The following is a 27274-nucleotide window of genomic DNA, read 5'->3' as shown; positions in this document are numbered from 1 at the left end:
TCAATTGAAATTCTCAACACTGAGATTGATAGATATTAGTTAGGTAAGGGTATCAAGGGATTTGGAACAAAGGCAGGTAAATGGAGTTGTGGTACAAATCAATCATGATCCAATAGGATGACAGAGCAGGCTCGAGGGGCTGAATGGCCCATTCGTATTCCTGTGTTCCATAATGCTTTCTTACTTGCCTTCTCAATTGTGCTATTCTCACAAAGTTTGCACTGTGACTATAGCTCAGAATTTTCTGAGAACATAACGGCGAGTTTAATGTGCACACTGTTATTAGTGTGTAAATAACCCAAGAATTTGTGGCGAGGATGAGATACCCCGTGAGTTGCGAATCGCCACAAATTGCTGGACAATTTGCACCATTTAGCTACGTAGAAACGCGAGCTTGCCATCAACCTCCACAAGAGCTTCAAGAAATTGCTGCATTTACGCAATAAGTACTAATTAAACACTCTTTATTTCTCTTTCTGCACCTAATTTGACTAATTCACCTTATTTCCTTCTCTGTGGTTCCTCTGTTTATTTTGCTATCCTTAAATCTCATTGGTTAAGGACTGTTGGTCCTGTCGTTCACCAAGGTCCCAGATGGCCCCTAAACCTCATCATGCCATTATCAGCTCACACTTCCAGTAACTTGTGGTGCAAAACAATTTTGCGCTGAAGGGCAAAGAAAAAAATCTAACTAACAGCAAATTCTGGGCCATTATATCTGCGTATCTTTACCTTATATTTGACCTGTGCTATCGTTGATCAGGAATTACCTAGTAACGATAGCACAGAGGCAATGTTACTCTACACCTAACCTATGCTACATCTCTTCTGGGAGTGCTTGCTGCTGGCACTCAGTGTCCAAAGCAGAAAAGCACCTTGAATCCAACCCAGAGTGATGAAATGCTTCTCTCTCAGCTAACTGTATAAGGCTTCTGTGCGAAATGTGTTTAGACAGTCTCAATCCAGTTCTTAGACAGCATGGGCACACAGATCAAAACAGCCCCCAATTTAGATTTAACTCAAATTCAATTTGGCAATTTCATTCAGTGTTGTGGGGAACAGAAAAATGCTGCAGTGATGCGTTTTACACCCAGCTGCTAAGTCGAGCTGAGTGGCAGATCTTCAGTTTTCAGCCCCTTCATGGAAAGAAAGGTTGAACTTACATTTGTATAGCACCTTTCACGATCTCAGGGCGTTTCAAAGCACTTTACAGCCATTTAAGTACTTTTGAAATGTAATCACTGTTGTAATGTTGGAAAAAGTGGCAGCCAATTTGCACACATCAAGGCCTCACAAAAAACAGTGAGATAATAAACAGATAATCTGTCTTAGTGATAGTCTTTGGGGGATAAATGTTGGCCAAGTTACTGGGAGGACTCCCCTGCCCTTCTTCGAAAAGTGCCATGGGCTCTTTTACACCACACAAGTTGGCAGGCAGGGCCTCAGTTTAAAAAGAACAAAGAACTTACATTTATATAGCGCCCTTTACAACTGCAGGTTCCCCAAAGTGCATTGCAGCCAATGAATTACTTTGGAAGTATAGTCACTGTTGTAATGTAGGAAAATTTGCACACAGCAAAGTCCCACAAAGAGCTCACACTTCCGATGATCTGTTTTTAGTGATGTTGGTGAGGGATAAATACTGGCCAGGACACTGGGAGAACTCCCCTGCTGTTCTTCGAATAGTGCCCTGGGGTCTTTTACATGTGCTTGAGAGGGCAGACGGGGCCTCGGTTTAACATCTCATCTGAAAGATGGTACCTCCGACAGTGTAGCAAATCTCAGTACTGCACTTATGTGCTCAAATCTCTGGAGTGGGATTTGAACCCACATCCTTCTGACTCAGGCGAGAGTGCAGAAAACAAGGTGAACACAGAGAGACTTCTAAGAATGGAGAAAGTAAATAAAATAACTTTAAGGGAACAAAGTGCATTTTAAAATGAACATCGGCCCTTTAATAGGCGCATTGTTGGGCAGACCCAGTGGAGCTGTGTAAAATTAGTTGCACAATAACATTAGCAACACAAGCACAACATTGCACAGCTTATTTGTACCATCATTATGGCATGCCAAAACCAAAACCAGTATCTCTTTAAGCAATTCAGATGGATGCCACTCCCCTTTAATAAGGAAATCAGAATTGCATTGTGCAGTGTGGAGGTTACTGTTTTTAAAAAAAGATTCTGACCCTTGTTACTAGTATTTACACAAAAAGGTTTAATTCAGTCTGAAATCAATAGTTAAAGTGCATTCCAAATTACTGCTTGCTCCTTTAAAGCCCTTGGCTGACTTTATTTAAAGTACTCTTTTTTTTGTGGTTGATGTCATTTTATGTGCTTTTCTCCCTTGCTGCTTTTGACAAGCCACAGAAAACATAAACAGAGTATGCAGTAAATCAATTATCATCCATCATGGTATTTGCTTTCTCAATCATATTGCTAGAGGATTTAGCTGAGACTGACCCATGATATCATGATTGACGTGGCTGGTTACAACCCACCCACAAGTACAGTCAACCTTGTCTGTCATCTGTGTTTTGCAGCCATTCTGAAGGAGGGAGAGCACCACCTAGTGCATTTTACATTGCCTGTTAATGACTCATGTTTCTTGGCCTCGGTGAAAAAGCCTCTACGCTACCAACGAGACAGTAACAGTAAAAGTCAACTGTGTGTAAGGCTCTTGCTTTTCTTTAATGGAGAAACCTAAGTGAAAGTGCTAAGTCTATGGTACAAGACACCACCAAGATTCAAAACAGTAAGAGAGATGAAGTAAATCAGGAAGTACTGATTAGGAAGGAAATGGTGATTGCTGCAAATGTATCAGTCTGATTTGTAACAGTTGAGGCTTCATCAACCTTGTAAATACAGATGTGCATAATTCTGCAATGGATGACACAATGGGATCAGTCATTATATCATTTTCTAATTCTAATATGACATATGAACAAAATGAAGTGCTGCAAAGGTTTATAAAACAACACACAAGGAAAGTGTGTATTCACAGCTGTTTATAAGGGTATATGTTATGAATAGTTATGAATATGCACTCTTGACGCAAAGTCTCACATGGCCATTCGGGTAGAAAATTGTAGGGACTGTTCCTGTGATATGTGCTCCTAGTAGGTGATACTCCGCACCAGAAGCATATATTCAGAAAATGGACAGTATCTATATATAAAAATGGGATGATTATGTGCACTACCTGTTGGTAACATCATATTTCCTATGTCAGACATTGGCATCACATTCAGTCACACTTGGCCATCATACTTTTTGACTCACTTCCACCTTGGTAACACACTTTTAGATTCATTCAATTTTCATCTTCAACAAATCACATTCAGTAACTAAGAAATGTAACCAGAATCTACCAATAAAGCAAAACAGAGCTGAAACAAATTAAATCACTCAAACATGTTTTACAAATCGTTTTGGCCACATCCAATCATAATTGGGTGAAACTAGAACTAGGGGGCATAATCTTAAAATAAGGGGCTGCTCTTTCAAAACTGAGATGAGGAGAAACTTCTTCACTCAGAGGGTGGTAGGTTTGTGGAATTTGCTGCCCCAGAAAGCTGTGGAAGCTACATCATTAAATAAATTTAAAACAGAAATAGATAGTTTCCTAGAAGTAAAGGGAATTAAGGGTTACAGGGAGCGGGCAGGAAATTGGACGCGAGTCTAGGTTCGGAATGGTCATGGCCCTGTGGGTAGTGGAGTGGGCCCAGGGGCCGTGTAGCCTGGTTCTGCTCCTACTGTGTTCTAATTCTGTGTTAGATTTCAGGAGATGGTTTTATTCCTGTTCCTGGCTGGGGTGGAGATCGCCTTTACAGAAGGTAAGTACTGTAGAAAATATAGGGACAGAGTGATCGCCTGGAAGAATTTCGATCGCCTAGATGGGTCGGAAAGGAATTTCCCAGATTTTTTTCTCCCAAATTGGCCATTGGGTCTTTATCTGGTTTTTCGCTTCTCCCGGGAGATCACATGGGTTCGGGTGGATGCACAGTGATAGAAGATTTGAGGTTAGGATCAGATCAGCCATGATCTTATTGAATGGTGGAGCAGGCTTGAGGGGCCGATTGGCCTACTCCTGCTCCTATTTCTTATGTTCTTATGTAATTCTACAACTACAAATCTGGCCAAAAATCAACCAATAAATAACAGAAACTGAATAAAAATCGCTCAAAATACTTGTTGAAAATCTTTTCATGGCATTTTTTCCCTTCATAATATAATGGAGTGTAAAAATTTGCAAAAAATATAACTTGCAAATAAAATTGTCAATGCTGCCATAAATTAATACATTTTTGCCCCATCAGGTCTAACCTTTATCAGGGCCTAGTGGCTCAAGTTGGTTCAGGCCTGCACAGACCCCAGTGTATTCTTGGGCCATCAGGCAACTTCCAACCTATATTCCTGCCCTCTCCTATATTTCTGTCTTTTCTGTGTCAGTCATAGTACTACTAGCTCATGTCAGAAGGCCACAGATTCAAAGCCCACTGCAGAGATTTGAGCATATAATCTAGGCTGACACTTCAGTGCAGTGAGGGAGCACTGCACTGGAAGTCCTGTCTTTCGGATGAGACGCTGAACTGCCCTCTCAGATGGATGCAGAAGATCCCAAGGTACAATTCAAAGAAGAATAGGGGAATTCTTTGTGTGTCTTGGCCAACAAGTATCCTTCAACCAACACCACCAAAAGTAGATTATCTTGTCATTTATCCCATCGCTGTTTGTGGGACCTTGCTGTGTGCAAGTTGGTTCCCATTTTTCCCTGCATTACAATGCCAGAACTTCAAAAGTACTTAATTAGCTGTGAAGTGCTTTGGGTATCCTAAGGGTGTGAAAGATGCTTTATAAATAAAAGGTCCTTTCTTTTCCTCCTGCAGTGGTTCCTGGTCCATCGTTGCCAGTTTAAAGCTTGGTTGCTGCACAGCGGCTCTGAGCCTTCCTACCTCAATGCTGCCAGACCTGCTGTAGTGCTCCCAAACCCCACCCCTCAGTACTGCAGGTGCAGCAACCCCACCTCTGTGCTGCTAGATGCCACGCCGGTTTGCAGTACTCCAATGTCCCCAGCCAGTGTTGCTGGCCCCTGTGCTGTCAGACTCTGTGACCTGTCCCCACTGTCATCAGACCCCATGGCATCAGATCTGATCCCCACCACTGCCCTGTTCTGCCAGACCTAGGATGTTCCCAGTGTTGCTGTTCCCCAACTACAGAACACCCCACCTCAGTGCTGCCATAACAGGGAATCTTCTCCAGTGCTGTCATAGCCTGGGTCCCCTTCCCTGACAGATCCTGAAACCCAGGACCACTCCTTCAGTACTGCCAAACACCAGCACTTTTCCATCTGCTACTCCCAGGTCCCCTCCCTACACTGCAAAACCTCAGGACCCCCAAGAAGTCCAGAACCAATTCTACCAAAGTCGGGGATCCGCCAGTGCTGATAGATCCCACAACCACGCCCCTTCCTCCGTAATGTGAAATGATAGCTACCTTCCTTGAACCTAGTACATCTTACCTACCTGTGCTGTAAGAACGGCAAAAGATGAAAATTGACCACTTACCTTTGTGCCGAGAACCCAGTGATTCCAGGCAGGTTCGGGCGGGAGACTGATGGAAAGCATGCAGATGAGGGTCGTGAGTTAAAATCTGCGGAGGGCAGGAGGGTTTCCCCTCCATGTCGCCGCCAATGTACTGATCCCGCTCTGATAAAATTGACTCCTAAGTATGAATTTTTTAGCCACTCTGTAGAAGCTGGGCAGAACACAGCTGCAATGATCTTTATTTTTTTTCAGCTGTGAAGCACCTAACAAGCTGCTCAATTGTTTTAAAGCCTGAAAAACTCAGTACTCCAGTTGTGCATTAGGTAGATTAACTTGTAAATCTTGGGTTGGAACAGCGCGAGACACTGCTTTGCAAATGAACAAACAGTGTAATTACAGCGTTATGTCGGTGCAATGTACCAATTTCAATGAGTCAAGAACAGATTCAAACTTCACACAAAAGATCTTGTCAATTTATACTGCAGAAATGTATTTATATCATAGAATTAAAGACATTCTCCTAAATTCTTTAGTTGATTTGTTAGTGGTTCTCCTGTTTATGCCCCCTTGTTCTGGACTTATCCAGAAATGGTAAATTTCTCCATGTCCACCCTATCAAACCCCTTTGCAATTTTAAAGACTTCGATTAGTTCACCCATCTTTTTTCCAAAAGAGCCCCAGCTTGCTCAATCTTTCCTGATAGTTGCAACCTCTCAATTCTAGTAACATCCTTGTAAATCTTCTCTGCATTTTCTCCAGTGCTTCAATATCCTTTCTGTAGTATGAAGACCAGAACTGCACACAATACACCAAGTGTGGCCTATCTCTCTAATCTCTTTCAGCCCCACAACCACCAACCCCAGATATCTGCGCTCCTCTAATTCTGCCCTCTTGAGCATCCCTGATTATAATCGCTCAACCATTGGTGGCTGTGCCTTCAGTTGCCGAGGTCCTAAGCTCTGGAATTCCCTGCCTTAACCTCTTCCCCTCCTCTCTTTCCTCCTTTAAGACACTCCTTAAAACCTACATCTTTGACCAAGCTTTTGTTCACCTGCCCTAATATCTCATGTGGCTGTGTCAAGTTTTTTGTCTTTTAATACTCCTGTGAAGTACCTTGTGACGTTTTACTACGTTAAAGGTGCTATACCAGTACAAGTTATTGTTGTAACCAAGATTCTACTTAAATTTAACATTACCTCTGCTTTTTGTATTCTATTCCTCTAGAAATGAACTCCATTACTTTGTTTGCACTATTTATGGCCTTCTTAACTTGCTTTGCTACCTTTAATGATTCATATATCTGTATTCCCAGATCTCTTTTCTTCTCTACCCCTATTCGTTTCTTAACTTCCACCAAAATGAACAATCTCACACTTAGCAATATTGAATTTAATTTTCCATTTATCTGCCCACTCTCTTGATTTACATTTAGTTATAGGATTACTCTTGGTTGTAATCTAATCTCGTCTGAAATACACATCAAGCTCTGGCAGTTTTCCTGGAGACAGACTATTAATGGAACATATTTCCATAAAACAAAACATCCTGCAGCTCACCTGCAAAAACGTAAATATTACATACACCAAACTAAGGGACTGCCAGATAAAGCTCCCCCTGGTGGAGGTGGTTGTTAGCTTCTTCTTACATTAACCTGTTTGTAACTGAAAATTCCTAAGAGCGGTTGCATGATTATAACGTGGTTCCACATTAAGTAAAGACCAAGGTCGCAGGTTCAATATCTGTATTACACTGATTTAACTGATCTCAGCTGGAGTGTCAATAGGATGACTGCAAATGGCCTCGGCCTTCCTGGGTTGGAGAGGTGAATAAAATCCCCAACTCCTGGTTGCTATCCAATAAACACTGCTGGAAAGTGTGTGCCTGTTGATGTCAGGCGAGAACAGAATCAAATTTGGCTGTGATGGCTTCCACAACTGAATAGCTTTGCAACAGTTACTGTCTAAGCTCACGCATTATAAAGGGTTACTTGTGTGAGATACAAATGCTCTGCAGTCCCATCATTAGGTTGTGTGTCTGTATCTACACCAACCGCACACCAATTTTTAAATTTGAAGTTATACTACACAAAGTTGTAGCATTTTCTTCGTTGTCACCTTGTCCGATTAAACCTGTTGTGAAAATATATATATATTTAAAAAAACTGTTATTACATTTATGTAGCATGCAGTGATGCAATGCCATGTATTACTGCCACTCAGTAGGAGACTTGCTTCTTCAATATTGTTTTGAGGTTGCCACCAATACAACTTGGAATGTTTCCACATTGATCTCTGCCTTATCTCTACTTGCCACCTTCCAGCTGAAACTTCAAGAAAATGCAAGCGCCAACATTTTGGAATGCAGCACACGAATCCCTCGCATACTGTGCCACTTGAGAATGCATTTTACTTCTACCAGTTCTTGAGCCCTCCCACTCCTCCAGGTGGTGACTCAATAACTGCACCTAGTAGCCATTCTTCAAGTGTGTTTTGGTCAGTGTTGGCAGGCTATTCAACCATGAAGAGGCATTAGAAAGTGCATTTTAAACAAGGTTTAATTACACTAGGCAGAGATGAGAGTCATTCATTTTTTGTTCGTGTTACTATCAAGCACTGTTTTGTGTTAGCTGTCGGAGGGCTAGTTGGTGTTGTCATACTGAATAACTTCTACTGTAAAACAGGACAATGATGCCTTTATAAGTTAATTTCCAAACTGCTATTAGGGCAAGGAGAGTTGATCATATCTTACATTTCTAGTTTGGTCTCTCTTGGCAAACTGAAAAAACCCCATTAACAGCAGTAGGCTTTCAAAAGATTCTTCCAACACTACAGACTTTTTAAGTGACATTCTTACACCACAGAAAGAACTCAGAACATAGGAAATAACCACAACTAGAAATCAATTCCATAATTAAACAAATCCTGACAAGTTTCTTAAGGAAAATGCTAGTGGGATTATTTCATGCATGTATAATTTATTGGTGTATTCCATATTATTCTATGAGGAGGATATAATTTAAAGCTTTAAATAAAAATTAGCTGTGCTTACATTCTGCACAGTACTCATTAGAAGAATAACACAGAAATAGATAAGGAATGAGCATTTGTTTCTTCTATTTCTCAAGCAAGGAACAAATTGGTTACAGTCTAATTTAATACAGGGTGCTCAGGGATACTCCTGAAAATGTTAAGGCATCATGCAGTAAGTATCAATAAATTGAGATTTTTCTAAAAATATTTGTCTTCTTCAGATACTAAAAGGATAGGTGGTTACATGTTCTAAATTTATTGAACCGAACAATTTCAAAAATAGTACATAAAAATTTTTACATGATCATTAAATACCGCTCACATGTACGTTGCTTTCCTGTTAAAAAGTGCATTCAGATGCTATTTTTGTCTAAGTACACTCTCTGTCCAAAACTGTACAGATTGATGGTTTGGTTAATGTTATAAATCAAAATAAGGAAACAAGTATCTTATCCACTGAAATTAGAGTGTTACCATATTGTAGCTTCAAACATACAAATTGTTTAAGAACTTTTTTTTGAGGCCTCATACATACAGATGATTTTTTTCTTTTTAGCACAGCCAATGCTATTGTTATTCTTCTAGAAAAACATCAAACTTTTATAACCAAACATATACCCAGAAAATGTCTATTAGGTTCAAGTTGTTGTATGTTGGTAGATGAGTCTTCAGCCTTTGACAGATCTCCTTCCCAAAGTCAGCTTCAGTCTATGTACTGAGCTAGCCAGCGGAAACCTTCTCCATAACCTTGTCTCTTTAGGACACTGCACATGAAGACTTCTAGTGGTCGTGCATTAAGCTCTTTCATGGAAATATTTCCCTGTTTTGGCCAGGTGGGTAGTGAGAGAAAGAAGAAAATAAGTTTAATTGATTCGAATATCATTCACAGACTTTCATTAATGTAGATTTAAATGCAGTGAGGATAAATCATGGAAGCTGTAACACAAATTCATCTGTATACAAAAATGACCAATGGTCCCTTAGAGGCTGAGACAGAAGAAATTATTATGGGGAATAAGGAAGTGGCAGAAACGTTAAACAAATATTTTGTAACTGTCTTCACAGTAGAAGACCACAAAAAGCATACCAAAAATGGTGGGGATCCAAGGGTCTAATGAGGGTGAGGAACTTAACGTAATTAATATAAGTTGAGAAAAAGTACTGGAGAAACTAATGGGACTAAAAGCCGACAAATCTCTTGGACCTGACGGCCTACATCCTAGGGTTCTACAAGAGGTGGCTGCAGAGATAGTGGATGCAAAATTCACTAGATTCTAGAACAGTCCCAGCAGATTGGAAGGTAGCAAATGTAATACCGCTATTCAGGAAAGGAGGGAAGAGAGAAAACAAGGAACTACAGGCCAGTTAGCCTGACATCAGTCGTCAGGAAAATGTTGGACTCCATCGTTAAGGAAGTGGTATCAGGGCACTTAGAAAATCATAACATGATTAGGCAGAGTCAACATGGTTTTATGAAAGGGAAATCGTGTTTGATAAATTTCTTGAGTTTTTTGAGGATGTAACTAGCAGGGCAGATATAACAGGGAACCAGTCGATGTAGTATATTTGGATTTCCAAAAGGCATTCGATAAGGTGCCACATAAAAGGTTATTACACAAGATAAGGGCTCATGGGGTGGGGGTAATATAGTAGCATGGATATAAGATTGGTTAACGGACAGAAAACAGAGTAGGGATAAAGGGTCTTTTTCAGGTAGTGGGGGTGCTGCAAGGATCAGTGTTGGGGCCTCAGCTATTTACAATCTATATTAATGACCTAGATGAAGGGACCGAGTCTAATGTATCCAAGTTTGCTGACAATACAAAGCTAGGTGGGACAGTAAGCTGTGAGGAGAACAGAGTCTGCAAAGGGATATAGATAGACTAAGTGAGTGGGGAGTAAGGTGGCAGATGGAGTATAATGTAGGGAAATGTGAGGTTATTCACTTTGGTAGGAAGAATAGAAAAACAGAATATTTTTTAAATGGTGAGAAACTTTTAAATGTTGGTGTTCAGAGAGATTTGGGTGTCCTCATGCAAGAAACACAGAAAGCTAGCATGCGAGGACAGCAAGCAATAAGGAAAGCAAATAGCATGTTGGCCTTTATTGCAAGGGGGTTGGAGTATAAGAGTAAGGAAGTCTTGCTACAACTGTACAGGGCCTTGGTGAAACCACACCTGGAGTACTGTGCACAGTTTTGGTCACCTTATCTGAAGAAGGATAAGTGCAAAGATTCACTAGATTGATTCTTGGATGAGAGAGCTGTCCTATGATGAGAGATTGTGTCGAAAGGGCCTATACTCTCTGGAGTTTAGAAGAATGAGAGGTAATCTCATTGAAATATACAAGATTCTGAAGGGGACTGACAGGGTAGGTGCCGAGAGGTTGTTTCCCCCTGGCTGGAGTGTCTAGAGCTAGGGGGCAGGATAAGGAGTAAGCCATTTAAGACTCAGATGAGGAGGACTTTCTTCACTCAGAGGGTTGTGAATCTTTGGAACTCTCTGCCCCAGAGGGCTGTGGATGCTGAGTCGGAGTATATTCAAGGCTGAGATAGATAGATTTTTGGATTCCAGAGGAATCAAGGGATATGGAGATCAGGCAGGAAAGTGGAGTTGAGGTCGATGACCAGCCATGATCTTATTGAATAGCGGAGCTGGTTCGAGGGGCCGTATGACCTACTCCTGCTCCTATTTCTTATGTTCTTATAAAGTTACTTTGTTTCCCCGCCCCCCCCACGAAGTTGATATCTACCCAAACATGAAACGTCTTGAACAACTACTTGCATTTATATAGCACCTTTATCATGGTAAAACATCCTAATGCACTTCATATAAAATAAAACTTGACAGAGCTACACAAGGAGATATTAGGACAGATGACTAAAAGTATGGTCAAAGAGGTAGGTTTTACAGAGTATCTTAAAGGAGAGGGGTGGAGCGGTTTATAGAGGGAATTTCCAGCGCTTAGAGTCTAGACAGCTTAAGGCATGGTTGCCAATGATGAGGCAAACAAAATCAGAGATACACAAGAGGCTAGAATTGAATGAACGCAGGGTTCTCGGAGGGTTGTAGGGCTGGAGGAGGTTACAGAGATAGGGAGAGGCAAGGCCCTGGAAGGATTTGAACACAAGGATGAGAATTTTAAATTTGTGGCGTTGCTGGAACGGGAGTGGTTGCTGATGCGGAACCTGAATAGAATATCTAGCACAAAACCTCATTCAGATGATGTGTCAAAATTGCTAGAGTATTGAAGAATGACTTTAAAAAGGCATTAAATGAAATGCTGCAAAGGAAGAGATGGACTGAGATAGCAGACAGTAACTGTCCACAGAGAAAATACTCTTCCTTTATGGAGTGCTAATCAAATGGCCGACTGACAAGGGCAAATAACAATGAACATACAATGCAAGAGATATACTTTATTACAACACATGGACCATCAAGGTATAGTAGAAGCTTCTCTTCCTCCAATCTGCCATGTTCCCAATTTTATCCGAGTTGTGACAGGGAGCCACTCAGCAGAGGACTGGTGCTTACCCCACAGAGAGGTAGTGACTAAAAAAAGTAGGAGTTTTGGGTCAATCTGCTCTTGCACTGGCAGAATCCTCAGACCAGGTAGAGTCAGGAAGAATAATTAGAGGATAAACATTTAAAAATAAAACAAAACACAAAAGCACCTCCTACCCCATTTGCTTTGCAGGCTTCACTCCAATGGCAAAAGAACTGGAGACAACCTGTAAACGAAGTGGCACTAGTGCCATCAGACGCATTAATACCCTTTTTAGGAGTGTTTTTGATGAGTCTCAGATGCTTGAGTACCAGTGGCGTCTGCCATCTTAGGTCTGGCTGCAGGCGAGCCCATATGCATCTTCCCTCGACATTGGAATCAACAAAGTCTTGAATGTGACTGTCTCGAGTAAACGGACCTTCGACCCCAATATCCTAACTGACTATCGCCCCATCTCCAGCCTCCCTTTCTTTTCTAAGGTTCTTGGTTTTGTTGTCACCTCCCAGATACATGTCCATCTCTCCCACTACTCCCTGTTTAAATCCTTGAAATCAGGTTTCCACACTTCCCATAGCACGAAAACAGCCCTAACCAAAGTCACAATCAACATTCTCTAACTGGTGCATTATCCCTTTGTTCTCTTTGCAGCCTTCATCGTGGTTAATTACACTATCCTCCTCCATTGCCTCTCCTTTGTTGTCCAGATCAGTGGGACTACCCTCACATGGTTCCACTCTTGCCTATCCAATTGTAGCCAGAGCATCTCTAGCATCTCTCTTCCTACCCAGTCACCTTGATAATCCCGCAACAATCATCCTTCACCTGCTCCTCCTCTTCATCTATATGCTGCCCCTTATTGACATCACCTGAAGACGTGGGGTTAGCTTTCATATGTACACTGAAGACACCCAGCATTAACTCTCTCAACCCATCAATTACCTTTGTGCTATCAGACTGTTTGTCCAACATCCAGTCTTGGATGAGGGGTAATTTCTCCAGCTAAGTAACTTGAAGAGCATCACAACCTCCTTATCCTCACCACTGACACCACGCCGCCACCCCCCCCTCCCAGGCCACAGTCTCATGGTGAATCAATCTGTTCGCAATCTTGAAGCTCTGTTCAAATCCAAACTGAGCTTGTGATCCCGTATCATCTCCACCACAAAAACTGCCTACTTCCATCTCTGCCCATTTTAGCCCACCTGTTGCTGGAACCCTTGTTCATATCTTGGTCACCTCCAAACTGAACTATTCCAATTCTCTCTTGGCTGGCCTCCCTTCTTCCACCCTCTTCAATTCATTCAAAATTCTTCCGCCTGCATCTTATCCCGCACCGTCCCACTCACCCACGACCTCTGTCCTCGCTGATCTACACTGGCTCCTGGTTGTTGGTAAAAAGACGGGTGTTTTCTTTTTACTGGAGTAGTATCAAAATAAGTCAATGCTGTGAGGTTTAATACCTTTATTTCTTCCCCTTTATTTCTTCCTTCAGCAGAGCAAGCAATTTACAAGCAGACAGGTTTACAATAGAGTACAATGCTGGTCCACCAACATCTCAAATTTAAAATTCTCATCCTTCTGCTTAAATCCCTTCATGGTCTCGCTCCCCCCTATCTCCTCCAGCACTATAATCCCTTCTGAACTCTCCATTCTTCTTATTCCAGTTTTTTATGCATTATCGGTTACTCCATCCCACCCTCTTCAACCGTCTAGACCCCATGCTCTAGAATTGCCTCTGCTTCCCCATCTTCCTTTCCTCTCAAGACCCTCCTTAAAATCCACCATACCTAATCCTTCATTATTTGGCTTGATATCCATTGTCTTTTTTGTCTTGCGCCTCTGTAAGCACCTTGTGATGTTTTTCTTATTTAAAGGTTCAACATAAATGCAAGCTGTTGTCATTGCATACGCAAACATTTCTGTTATTACTGACTCTGCCATGTAGCATAAACAGGAAGGGAACTGCTTCCATAATATTAATGGGCATAACTGTTTGAGTGGATTTTGTTCAGAAAATCAGAGCTGTATCACTCCAAATGTTCACTTAACCAGTTGTAAGAATGAGTCTTACCTTTCCTGTTGTTTGCCCGTACAGCCCGAACAACTCTCTGAACTTCTCTTCACTGATTGCTTCAGGTCGGTCAATTTTGTTACCAAGGATGAGAATAGGCACATTTCCAACAGTTTCATCTGTCATTAGTGCCTGCAGGACAGAGAATGACAAATTATTGACTAGATCCATCCACGCCCCCCCCCCCCCCCAAACATTTACCGTGACACAATTATTTCCCCCATTTTTCTTCTTGAAATTTACTTCACCCATTTTAATCGCTTCAGTTAGGAAGTGAAATCTTCTTTAAAGACATTTAAATGAATGCCATTAGTCTAGCTCCTTAATGTATCTATCTCTAGGAATTTTAGCTGAGGCTGGAATTTCATCTTACATCTTCAAGTCAGAACCTAATCACTAATGTCTGGTAAGTAGATTCCATTACACGTGCAACTTCTTTCACTGTACGTTATACATTGGTGTTTACACTATAAATGCGGGAGAAAGATTTTACAGCTGCTTATTTATTCAAATATGTGACTAATTATATTTTACTACTGAACAGTTCTCATTTTCTGAACTTAGATATTTAAGGATCTGTGATGGGTTGAAATCTATATATCAAAAATCTTGTGTGCAAGCAGTTCTGGTTGCCACAATTTTTGGTAATGTACCGGCCATCAACACTGAAACTGCCTATGTAAACAGTTATAATTGATCACTCAATAGAACCCTGAAATACAAGGGCCTCAGTTATTTCTTCTCTCATTTAACTCAAGATCTTTGGATGTACCCAGTCAGCAATGTGGTTGACTCTTAACTGCCCTCTGAAATGGCCTAGCAAGTCACTCAGTTGTAACAAACCGCTACGAAACACAATAATAAGAATGAAACCAGACGGACCACCCAACATCGACCTCGGCTACGGACATGGCAACGGCACACCCAGCCCAGTCGACCCTGTCCCACCGGCAGGACAGACCCACCAGGAGTGGTGGCACAGTGGTATTCAGTTGGGAAGGAGTGGCCCTGGGAGTCCTCAACATTGACTCTGTACCCCATGAAGTCTCATGGCTTCAGGTCAAGTAGGTGGTAATCCTGCTGATTACCACCTACCGCCCTCCTTCAGCTGATGTATCAGTACTCCGTCATGTTGAACACCACTTGGAAGAAGCACTGAGTAGCAGCAATGGCACAGAATGGGGGACTTCAATGTCCATCACCAAGAGTGGCTCGGTAGCACCACTACTGACTGAGCTGGCCGAGTCCTGAAGGACATAACTGCCAGTCTAGGCCTGCGACAGGTGGCGAGAGAACCAACACGAGGGGAAAAACCTACTTGACCTCATCCTCACCAATCTACTTGTTGCAGATGCATCTGTCCATGACAGTATTGGTAGCAGTGACCACCACACAGTCATTGTGGAGACGAAATCCCATCTTCACACTGAGGACACCCTCCATCGTGTTGTGCAGCACTACCACCGTGCTAAATGGGATAGATTCAGAACAGATCCTGTCTTAGAAGTATATCGCCGATCCTTCATCATCGCTGGGTCAAAATCCTGGAACTCCCTACCTAACAGCACTGTGGGAGTACCTTCACCACATGGACTGCAGCGGTTCAAGAAGGCAGCTCACCATCACCTTCTCAAGGGCAATTAATGCTGGCCTTGCCAGCGATGCCCATATCACAAAACAAATTTTTAAAAAAATCTTGGCACTTTGTCTTATTTTAACTTAACTAATTTCTCTAATAATTTTCTTTTATTTATTATATCCCTCATCTTGCTTTTAACCAATTCAGGATTAATCTCGTCGAATATCCTTGTTTTATAAACACCGATATGAAGTATTTACTAAGTATCCCTGCCAATCTCTGTTTATCGCTACAAAATCACTATCTTCTCCTCTCGGGCTCCCACCTCACATTTAATAATTCTCGTTTTACTGATATATTTATAGGATACTTTTCTGTTCTTCATAAAAAAGGGTCGAGATTCTCCCCTTGCTTTCCTCATCTCTCTCTTTACCTCATTTGTTAATTTTGCTGATCATTTTGATTATTCTATACAAATTGGACATGCCCTCTTCAACTTTAGTTTCCTTATTCATCCTGAAACTTGAACGTCGCATTTTTAATGGAATATAAAAATGCCATTCTGCACCATTGCAATTTCCATTTAAAAAAATCCCTTTGTTAATTTAGTCCTATGTATTAATTTTAGTCTTTCAATCTCACCTCAGCTGGCTCACACCTCATCTTTCTACAATTTGCTCTATTCCAATCTTGTACCCTTGTTTTTGAACTAATTTGTATCCTTTCTATTTGTACTTTGTTGTCATTGCTCCCAAGGTGCTCACCCACATATAACTTAGCCACATGATCAATTTTGTTACTTAGATCTAGTAACACTGTTCCCCTTCTAAGCATATGAATATACTGCCTGAGAAAGGAGTCCTGCACAGATTTTAGAAATTCCATTCCCTTTTCTCGGTTTACTCTCTGCTTGTTCCAATCAATGAGTGGTTAATTAAAATCTCCTAGAACAATCATTTTGTTATTCCGACTCATCACCCGCACAGAATCATAGAATGGCTACAGCACGGGAGGCTGCCATTCGGCCCATCGAGCCCGTGCCGGCTCTCTGCAAGAGCACTTCAGCTAGTCCCACACCCCTGCCCTTTCCCCGTAGCCCTGAAATTTTTTCCTTCAGGTACTTATCCAATTCCCCTTTGAAAGTCACGATTGAATCTGCCTCCACCACCCTTTCAGGCAGTGCATTCCAGATCCTAACCAACTCACTGTGTAAAAAGGTTTTTCCTCATGTCGCCTTTGGTTCTTTTGCCAATCACCTTAAATCTGTGTCCTCTGGTTCTCGACCCTTCTGCCAATGGGAACAGTTTCTCTCTATCTACTCTGTCCAGACCCCTCATGATTTTGAACACCTCGATCAAATCTCCTCTCAACCTTCTCTGCTCTAAGGAGAACAATCCCAGCTTCTCCAGTCTATCCACGTAACTGAAGTCCTTCATCCCGGGAATTATTCTTGTAAATCTTTTCTGCACCCTCTAAGGCCTTCACATCCTTCCTAAAGTGCAGTGCCCAGAATTGGATACAATACTCCAGTTGAGGCCGAACCAGTGTTTTATAAAGGTTCATCATAACTTCCTTGCTTTTGTACTCTGCCTTTATTTATAAAGCCCAGGGTCCCGCATGCTTTTTTAACCGCTTTCTCAACCTGCCCTGTCACCTTCAATGATTTGTGCACATATACCCCCAGGTCTCTCTGTTCATGCACCCCCTTTAGAATTGTACCCTTCAGTTTATATTGCCTCTCCTCGTTCTTCGTACCAAAATGTATCACTTTGCACTTTTCTGCATTAAATGTCATCTGCCACGTGTCCGCCCATTCCACCAGCCTGTCTATGTCTTCTTGAAGTCCATCACTATCACAGAAACCCCACAGTGCAGATAGAGGCCATTTCGGCCACTGTGCACCTTCCGCCAGTCTGATAAACAACCGTTCACCACTACTCTCTGTTTCGCCACTTAGCCAATTTCATATCCATGTTGTCCCTTTTATTCCATGGGCTTCAACTTTGCTGGCAAACCTATTACGTGGCACTTTATCAAACACCTTTTGGAAGTCCATGCACACAACATCAACCCTCTCTGTTACCTCATCAAAAAACTCAATCAAGTTAGCTAAACACCATTTGCCTTTAACAAATCCATGTTGGCTTTCCTTAATTAATCCACGCTTGTCCAAGTGACTGTTAATTTTGTCCTGGATTATCATTTCTAAAAGCTTCCTCACTACTGAGGTTAAACTGACTGGCCTATAGTTGCTGGGCTTATCCTTACACCCTTTTTTGAACAAGGATTTAATATTTGCAGTTCTCCAGTCCTCTGGCACCACCCCCGTATCTGAGGATTGGAAGATTATGGCCAGTACCTCCACAATTTCCATTTTTACTTCCCTCAGCATCCTAGGATGCATCCCATCCGGATGGTCCTGGTAACTTATCTACTTTAAGTACACCCAGCCTTTCTAGTACCTCCTCTGTCAATTTTTATCCCATCCAGTATCTCAACTACCTCCTCTTTCACTATGACTTCGGCAGCCCGGGCGTTGGGCTGAAGATTGTCGGACAGGAGGAATGGTGGAAATGGAATGGCGGCGCGCACAGACGCAGCGGCTTTGCTTCTCCCAGGACGGTGCTATTTACGTTTAATGTTAATGTTATTTGTACTGGACTCATGGGAGCTTGCAAGATCACATTTCGTTGTTCATGTACTTGTGCATTGTACAATGACAATAAAGTTGAATTATTATTATTAATTATTATTATAAGAAGTCGGAGCAGGAGTAGGCCATACGGCCCCTCGGGCCTGCTCCGCCATTCAATAGGATCATGGCTGATCCGAACTTAGACTCGCGTCCACTTCCCTGCCCGCTCCCCGTAACCCCTAATTCCCTTATGAGCTAGGAAACTGTCCATCTCTGTTTTAAATTTATTTAATGTCGCAGCTTCCACAGCTCCCTGAGGTAGCAAATTCCATAGATTTACTACCCTCTGAGTGAAGAAGTTTCTCCTCATCTCATTCCTTGGTAAAGACAGATGCAAAATACTCACTTAGTACCTCAACCATGCCTTCTGCCTCCATGTGTAGGTCTCCATTTTGGTCCCTAATCAGCCCCACCCCACCTCTTACTACCCATTTCTTAACTTAATTTATATGCCTATAGAAAACTTTTGGATTCCCTTTTATGTTAGGATTGGTCTATAGATTTCCTACTCCAATTCCCTCCCACAATTAGGAGGTATGTGGTACTACTTTGCAAATATAACAATCTCTATTTTTGATCTCTAACCATACGGACTTTCATATATTGTTGGCTCTATGTGGACCACAATAACTGGGCTGCTCTCCTTCCCCTTCTATCATAATCAGGTTTTCCTTACTCCAGTAACTGGCAGGCAAAAAAGCATCCAGGACACATGGTCTGGACTGCAATTATTGGGTCTTCTATTATTTCTGCATTTTTAATCGAATTGCTAATCTCCCATGCCCTTGAGCCACCTTGTGCTTTTTGGTGTCATTTCACAGCCCTGCCCCAGAGTACTCATCCTATCAATAGGAAGCTAGTAATTCAAATTTATTGGAGGATAATTTACTCTTGGCATTCCTGTTCCAGTCTATCTCTGACCTGTGGATAATCACTACTATTTCCTACCCCTCACTAGGATGACTACTCTCGCACCAAAAACCTCTCTCCTTCTGTGTCAGCTGTGGCTCAGTGCGTAGTGCTCTTGCCTCCAGCGAAGATTCACCAGGCTGATACCTGGGATGGCAGGAATGATGTATGAGGAGAGATTGTGTCGATTGGGCTTATACTCACTAGAGTTTAGAAGATTGAGAGGGGATCTCATCGAAACCTATAAAGTTCTGTCAGGTCTGGACAGACTAGATGCAGGAAGGATGTTTCTGATGGCGGGGGAGTCCAGAACCAGGGGTCATAGTCTAAGGATAAGGGGTAAGCCATTTAGGACTGAAATGAGGAATTTCTTCACCCAGAGAGTGGTGAACCTGTGGAATTCTCTGCCACAGAGGGCGGTGGAGGCCAGTTCATTAAATATATTCAAGAAAGAGTTGGATATATTTCTTAAGGCTAAAGGGATCAAGGGATATGGGGAGAAGGCAGGGACAGGGTACTGAATTTGGATGATCAGCCATGATCTCATTGAATGGCAAAGCAGGCTCGAAGGGCTGAATGGCCTACTCCTACTCCCATCTTCTATGTTGGGGTTCAAGGCCCGAGCACAAAAATCTAGGCTGACACTTCAGTGCAGTGCTGCAGTGTCAGAGCTGCCATTTTTTGGATGAGATGTTGAACCGAGGTTCCGTCTGCTCTCTCAGGTGGACGTAAAAGATCCCATCGAACTATTTGGAAGAGGAGCTGGGGAATTATCCCAGATGTCCTGGACATTATTTATCCTTCAATCAACATAACAAAAACAGATTATCTGGTCATTATCACATTGCTGTTTGTGGGAGCTTGCTGTGCACAAATTGGCTGCCACGTTTCCTACATTACAACAGTAACACTTCAAAAGTACTTAAATTGGCTGTAAAGCACTTTGGGACGTCTGGTGGTTGTGAACGATGCAATATAAATGCAAGTCTTTCTTTCTTTGATGTGTCAGATTGTTTCCAACTCTGCCTGAAGTTTCGAGATCGTGAGCTCAAGTGATTTCAGTTGGAGGCACGTCAATTGGACGTCTGCTACTCAAAACTCCCAAATCCTAAAAAACCTTCCTGCGTTGCCACTCTTACTATAAATGTCGTTAGTTAAGTTTGTAGTTTATATTCTTTACCTACTTATATTTAAATAAACTACTCTGTTCCTCCTTCCCATCCTGCTCCATATTCCTACTCTTATTTTAGAAATACTGTCTTCACTCTTATCAGCTCACCCTGTGGTGTGCTCTCTGATTTATCCTTGGTTTGGGCAGAGTTACTTGATCCGAGCAGGAGAGGCAAGGGAGAACCACATTGGGTTTCACTGTTCCCACGCTGGGTGGAAATCACCCAAAGTTTCCCACTCCTGGTCTATTTCTACTGAAAGGTGCGCATACTTGGATGTTGGATGAGGATCGGATCAGGCCTGGCTATGCCTCAACAGTCAAACTCCTCACCTAAACTCACTATTCAGTATCAGAGAAAGAAAGATCACTTGGGTGAGGTAGTGGAGTGCATTACTGCCCATGGAAAAAATAGTCCCAACCTGATTTCCACCTTCAGGATGGGAGGGGTAATGGAGTAAAGGAAAAAGTGCTGATGTAATTATGAGATAGAAATTATATTCACACTATGTACAGTTACCAAATATACCTTGTGCTGAAAGATTTAAATCCATTTTAACATGTTCTAATTCTGTAAAGAATCTTGTATACAGACAGGTATGCTAACTAAAAGTTTGCTTACGTCAAGCTCTGCTTTAGATTCTGCCAGACGCTCACAGTCTGCACAGTCAACCAGGAAGACAATAGCATTGATAGCAGGGAGGTAGTTTTTCCAGACTCTGCGGGCTTTGAGAAAGCAAAAAGAGAAAAAAATTGAAGACACCATAAAAGTTGCAATGATTGTTTCTTTAAAAAAAAAATCTTTTAAGAAAGCATTAAAAACAGATCTATACCTTGTGCATGGCCACCCAGGTCAAAAGTAGTAAAGGTCATCCCAGCAATCGTCAGCTCTTCGGAGGCTATGGTAGAAACAAAGTGCTGGTTATTTATCTGCAAATTTTCCAGTACTCGAACATAGGAATTACATTTAGCAATAGTTGTACAATATGTTTAAAACTTCAGTAACGATCTGTACACTGAGGCACATATAAAAAAAGAGTAAATTACAATTTGAAGTAGCCATTAGTAATTTTGAGAATGATTTTTGATCTCCCATATCATTGTGTGCAGAATTGTTTTAATAAAGTATACTGGCAGATCTCCTGTGGTATTGCTCATGTTAAGTCAAACGTTATGCTGTTTTAGAAGAACAGGGGTGTTATACATGTAACACACAATGACGGATCTGTGTTTAATCTAGCCTGTCTTCCGTTAAGATCACTGGCAAATTGGATTTTTCCTGGATTGCCAGAGTTGATTTTTTTTTAAACTTATTTCTGTAATGGTAGATTCAGCGTTTGTTTTCAACAATAAGCTAGCAGCTTGAAAGCAGGCTGCTTACTATGTTGATTTGAATTGTTAATTAACTATACAGAAGTAGGGTTGTTATGCACAATCCCAAATACTTCAGGCCATATATGAGAAGATCACTCATTACCATATCCCGAGGGTCCAGGTGTTGCTTCATTCCATTCGTAGGGAGGGGCAGCTTAGTTAATGCAGAGACACTGGGGAGCCTTGCTCACACATCAAAGGGTAGGAATTCAGCTCAGTGTAGTGACTGTGATTCAAATCCCTACATGGCTTCGCCCCTCCCCATCTCTAATCTCCTCCAGCCTCACAACTCTCCGAGATATCTCTGCTCCTCTAATTCTGACCTCTTGAGCATCCCTGATTGCAATCACTCCACCATTGATGGCCGTGCCTTCAGCTGCCAAGGCCCTAAGCTCTGGAATTCCCTTGCACCTCTTTACCCCTCTTTTCTTCTTTAAGACGCTCCTTAAAAACGACCTCATCTGCCCTAATATCTCATGTGGCTTGGTGTCAAACTTTGTTTTATAATGCTCCTGTGAAGCGCCTTGGTACATTAAAGGCACTATATAAATCGAAGTTGTTGTTGTGATTGACAGCTTGGTGGACTGAGACCACATCTCATTCTAAGTTGCCAGTGAGCTTTCTATTCTATCCCTAAGACAGAGGATGCTTTCATAGCTGTACCAAGAAGCTGCGTTTTAAAAAATCTGGACCAGTTTAGCTACAGAAGGTGAACCAATGTTCAAAGTTGTGTCTTTGTTTTCCATAACCAAGGAGCGCAGGGAAATTGATTGTACTGACTTTGAAAAACAGTGCACGGTCCATTCATGTATTTTTTGTACAGTAGTTTTCAACATGCCTTCCATAATGACAGGTGGTGGCATGTCATATTTTAGTAGGAGTATGGATTCTCTGTTATGATACATTAGCCATGATGTTATTTAACTAGATACTAGTCAGAAAATGGTGCACTTCAGAGACTTGGTACTGAACCAGAGAATATATTACAACAATGCCTACACTTCAAAACTACTTCAGTGCTGTAAAGCACTTTGGAACGTCCCAAGGTTGTGAAAGGCACTATATCAATGCAAGTCTTTTTTTCTTTAACCATTGTAAGTAAGCACAAGACTGGAGTCACAGTGGTTAGTTGCTACGGAAGATGGAAGTTTGCAGATTGCGCGGCACTTGTAAATATCTGGCTTCAGGTCAGTCTACATCCCTCACTAACAGCAAATAATGTACAATTGATCTCAGCATGAAATGACTGCCTTTGTGACACTTTGCAGTATGACAACATTCTCAAAACTTTTATATACCACTAAATATACTATTCAGGCTGGAGATCAGACCCTGGGTAAGTTTGTGGGTATGCCAGTTAAGATAGAACAGCTCAAGGACAGTGAAACCTAAAGAGGGGGGGAAAGAAAAACAAAGGTTCCTAGTTCCAATTGCTATCCAGCGACCTCTGCTGGAAATGCATACTTGGACTTTGGGCATGAACAGGAATGAATTCAGTTTTAATGTTCTTGTAATTACTGTCCAGGTTCACAATAAAGCAAGGTGCTGGAGGGCCACCAGTGTCCATAGAACCATATCCCAACAGCAGTCACTACCTTTAAGAAATGATTGTTTTTCTGCCCTTTTTCTATCCAAAGCAAAAACTAAAATTTTACATGGATGAGTTAAGGTACCAAAAATGAGTGTTGCTTATGAAAAAAATGTTTTTTGCATTGGTGATAGAGAAAAACCATTCAAGATTTGTGATGCATTCTCCAGGGGTATTACTCTCAACATTTGCTTAGTGGAATGAAGCACTAGCCAGAATTCACATAATTAGCACATTGAGGCATTGCAGGAAGCAATGTGTCAACACCCATGGAAATAGACAAAAGTGAAGTTCAGTTGGCCCTTTATGTAAAAATCCCTCTGCAAATACATCAAACACTTCTAGTCCACTGAGGTACTGAATAAGTGCCATTGGCAGCTAAAGTCAGGGAATTCCACTCCCCTGTCATGAAGTTACTGCAGAACTACAGGGGAACTCTGCAGAAAGTATTTCACTTTAGGTGTTTCTGACTAGCAGTAGGAAAAGCAGACAATAAAATACAGGAATGAGAGGACTGAGACCAAGGACAGATTGATGTATGTAAATACCTCCCTAAGGAAGAAAACCCAGGAAATTCACTGAGTGCGGAATTAGCCTAAGGGAGGCATGCCAAGAGACCTCAGTAAATTGATATTTATAACATTTAGGTTTATACGGCAATACAGATAAATCCAGTTTCCCTTTGAATGTGACCTTGCTGGAAGGTCACACTGTCTGTCAAAGTTATGCAGAGTTTTAAATTAAAAACAATGCTTGGAGAGGAGAGTGTTATTCTCGACTTGTTCTATTATTAATCAATCTCAAGGGGATTTCTGTACATTTTAGTCACCACTTGCAATCTTGTTGAACTGCTGAAAGCTGGGAGTGAATACAGGTAGACTATCCCTTATCTGCAATTCCGAAATTCGAAAACCTCAAGTTTTTTCGTGGAGCATAACTAGAGTATTTATGGTCTATATTTATCCCACTATTTAATTTACCAAATTATTACTGTACAAATAAACTGTAATACTATTTATAGTCTTTAGTTATCCCACTCAGTGTGAATATTCATAAGGTTCGCTGCAGAAATATTAATGTGTTTGCTTACGGGGTGCTGCCCAGACCCCCGCTAGGGTGTTACATACTGATTCTGAATACCATTCTGAAACTTTTGGGGGGGGGGGGGGCGGGAAACAAAAGCCTAGAAATTCAGTTGGGCGCCGTTTGGGGCGCCAAGCTCGCCTGGGCGCCGGAATTACCGCTGCGAGCGGAGCCACTTGCGCCATCCCGATATTCAGTTTCTGCGCCCCAAACGGAAGCGGGCCGCTACTCGAGGCTCCCCGCTTGGGGCGCTCACCCTGAATATCGCCGCGCTAAGGGCCACAGCGCCACACGTTGCGGCACGGCACGGTACTGCAGGCCTTCCTCCCACTGTTAAGGGGGAGGTGCCTGCAACAGCGCCATCCCCGCTCGCGAGTGCCGGCAAATGAGCCCGGCACCAAGGAGAAGTGCCGGGCTCTCGGGAAACAGCCGGCAATGCCGCGGGGCGGGGGGGGGGGGTTTAGGAGGCCGGGGACGGAGGTGCTGGCAGGCAGCCGCCGAAAAAGCGGCCGCCCCGCACCTCCACCTTAACTTGCGCCACTACCGCCACAGGTAGGCCCTGTGAACTGGTCGCGATTTGCGACCGGCGTTAAAGAGGCGGGCGCGACCAAATATGGTGATTGGGGCAGGAGCGGGGCACTGCGCACACCGATGACGTCATCGGTGGCGGCGCAGCGCTACAGGCTAACGCCGCCATTAGCGCCCCGCTAAATATCGCGGGAGGTGTGGCCAGTGGCGCTAAAGCCACTGAGTGCCCTCTTTGGGCGCTAACTGGTGGCGCAGCCCACTGAATTTCTAGGCCAAAGTGTCTGCTGTCACTAAGCAGCAATTGTAAAGTAGAACGCAACAGCGTATCAAGAGATTACTGAGTGCCACCAGTAGCAGTACAAATATCCCCTGTAATATATAGGACTAAAGGAGCAATCAGTAGAATATAATTCTCCTTAGTGAGCAAACTACATCCTAAGTTTAAATTGCCCAGGCCATCCAGCAATCCTGTTTCAAAAGTGGCCCTTTCCTAGTCTTCAGCTGCTTTTCAACCATCCACAGAGCCATCTGGGATGACCTGAAGTTACACCGAGGCCCCAACTACTTTTTCCAGGGGAAGTTAAAGATCCATGGTACTACTGAAAGAAGAGCAAGGAGTTCACATAGTATCCTGGCCTCAACACCACCAACAAATAAATTGGTCTTTCATCTCATTTCACAGATCTTGCTGTATGTAAATTGTCTACCACGTTTGCCTACATAACAGTGACTGCTCTTTCAAGTAATTTATTACATCTGAAGTGCTTCGGGATTTTCTGGGCAACGTAATAAGACGCTACAAGTTCTTTCTTTCATATAAAAACAACAGATGCTGTAGAGGAAATTCAATGTAATCATGAATTGTTATGCTAGTGGGGGTTACGACAGAGTCATAACAGCACAGGAGGTCATTCGGCCCATCAAGTCCGTGCCAGCTCTGTAGAGCAATCCAGTCAGTCCCATTCCCCTGCTCTATCCCTGTAGCCCTGCAAGTTTATTTCCCTCAAGTGCCTATCCAGTCTCCTTGAAAACACTGAGTGTCTCTGCTTCCACCACTTCCGTCAGCAGCAAATTCCAGGTCATCACCACACGCTGTGTAAAAAAGTTTTTCCTCACATCTCCTCTGTATCTCTTGCCCAAAACCTTAAATTTGTGTCCCCTAGTCCTTGTACCATCAACTAGTGGGAACAGCCTTTCCCCGTCTAGCCTATCCAAACCCGTCATAATCTTGTACACCTCAATCAAATCACCCATCAACCGCCTTTGCTCTAAATGAAAACAAATCCAGCTTCTCCAACCTGTCCTTGTAGCTAAGATCCCCCAACCCCGGAACCATTCTGATAAATTGCCTCTGCACCCCTTCACATCCTTCCTAAAAGTGTGGTGACCAGAACTGGACGCAATATTCCAGTTGTGGCCCAACCAACGCTTTATAAAAGGTACAGCATAACTTCTCTACTTTTGTACTCAATACCTCTATTTATGAAGCCCAAGATCCCATATGCTTTGCTAACCACTCTCTCAATATGTCCTGCCATCTTCAGGAACTTATGCACATTAACTCCCAGGTCCCTCTGTCCCTGCACACTCTTTAAAAACTGTGCCATTAAGTGTATATTGCCCCTCCCTGTTCCTTCTGCCAAAATGCATCACCTCACACTTCTCTATTAAATTCCATCTGCCACTTGTCTGCCCATTCTGCTAGCCTTTTTATGTCCTGTTGCAGTCAATTGGTGGTATCCTCACCGTTTGCCACACCCCCAAGTTTGGCGTCATCGGCAAATTTAGAAATTCTACTCTGTATGCCAATATCCAAGTCATTTATATATATCAAAAAAAGCAGTGGCCCCAGCACTGACCCTTGGGGAACACCACTGTACCATCCTTCAGTCTGAAAAACAGCCATTTATCACAACTTGCTGTTTTTTATCCTTAAGCCAATTCCTTATCCAAGCAGCTACTGACCCACCTATTCCATGAGCCTCAATTTTGTTAACCAGCCTTCTATGTGGTACTTTGTCAAACACCTTCCTTGGAAACCAATGATTTAATTATTACTTTTTAACTTCCCCTCAATATTCCAGATACATTTTCATGAAAATATACTATAATCAAGATACAATTTTCCATAGACCGTCTGGTGCAGTGGGTCAGCACACCATCCTTTCACTCCACAAACCAGTTGGATTCGAGCCTAG

At 42.4% G+C, this 27274-nt stretch overlaps 1 protein-coding gene across 5 annotated transcripts in view; it reads right to left on the bottom strand.

The window, feature by feature from the left end:
- Positions 1-8809: 8809 nt before the first annotated feature.
- sar1b (secretion associated, Ras related GTPase 1B) overlaps positions 8810-27274 on the bottom strand; it is a 53957-nt gene continuing 35492 nt past the window's right edge. For all 5 annotated transcript variants that reach the window (XM_085995670.1, XM_085995666.1, XM_085995667.1 and 2 more), the window contains 4 exons: positions 21337-21402; positions 21126-21229; positions 14153-14284; positions 8810-9394 (listed from right to left, as the gene is read on the bottom strand). In XM_085995670.1, coding sequence (XP_085851796.1) covers positions 9278-9394; positions 14153-14284; positions 21126-21229; positions 21337-21402 — 419 coding nt within the window. In that variant the 3' untranslated portion in view covers positions 8810-9277. The remainder of the gene's footprint in view (positions 9395-14152; positions 14285-21125; positions 21230-21336; positions 21403-27274) is intronic.

The sequence above is a fragment of the Somniosus microcephalus genome, chromosome 8 (genome assembly GCF_052327205.1).
Source record: "Somniosus microcephalus isolate GS21.2 chromosome 8, FLI_Smic_1.0, whole genome shotgun sequence".
In the NCBI taxonomy this organism is placed as follows: domain Eukaryota; kingdom Metazoa; phylum Chordata; class Chondrichthyes; order Squaliformes; family Somniosidae; genus Somniosus; species Somniosus microcephalus.
Note: the sequence above shows the minus strand (reverse complement) of the source record. Positions and strands in the feature narration are given on the sequence as shown.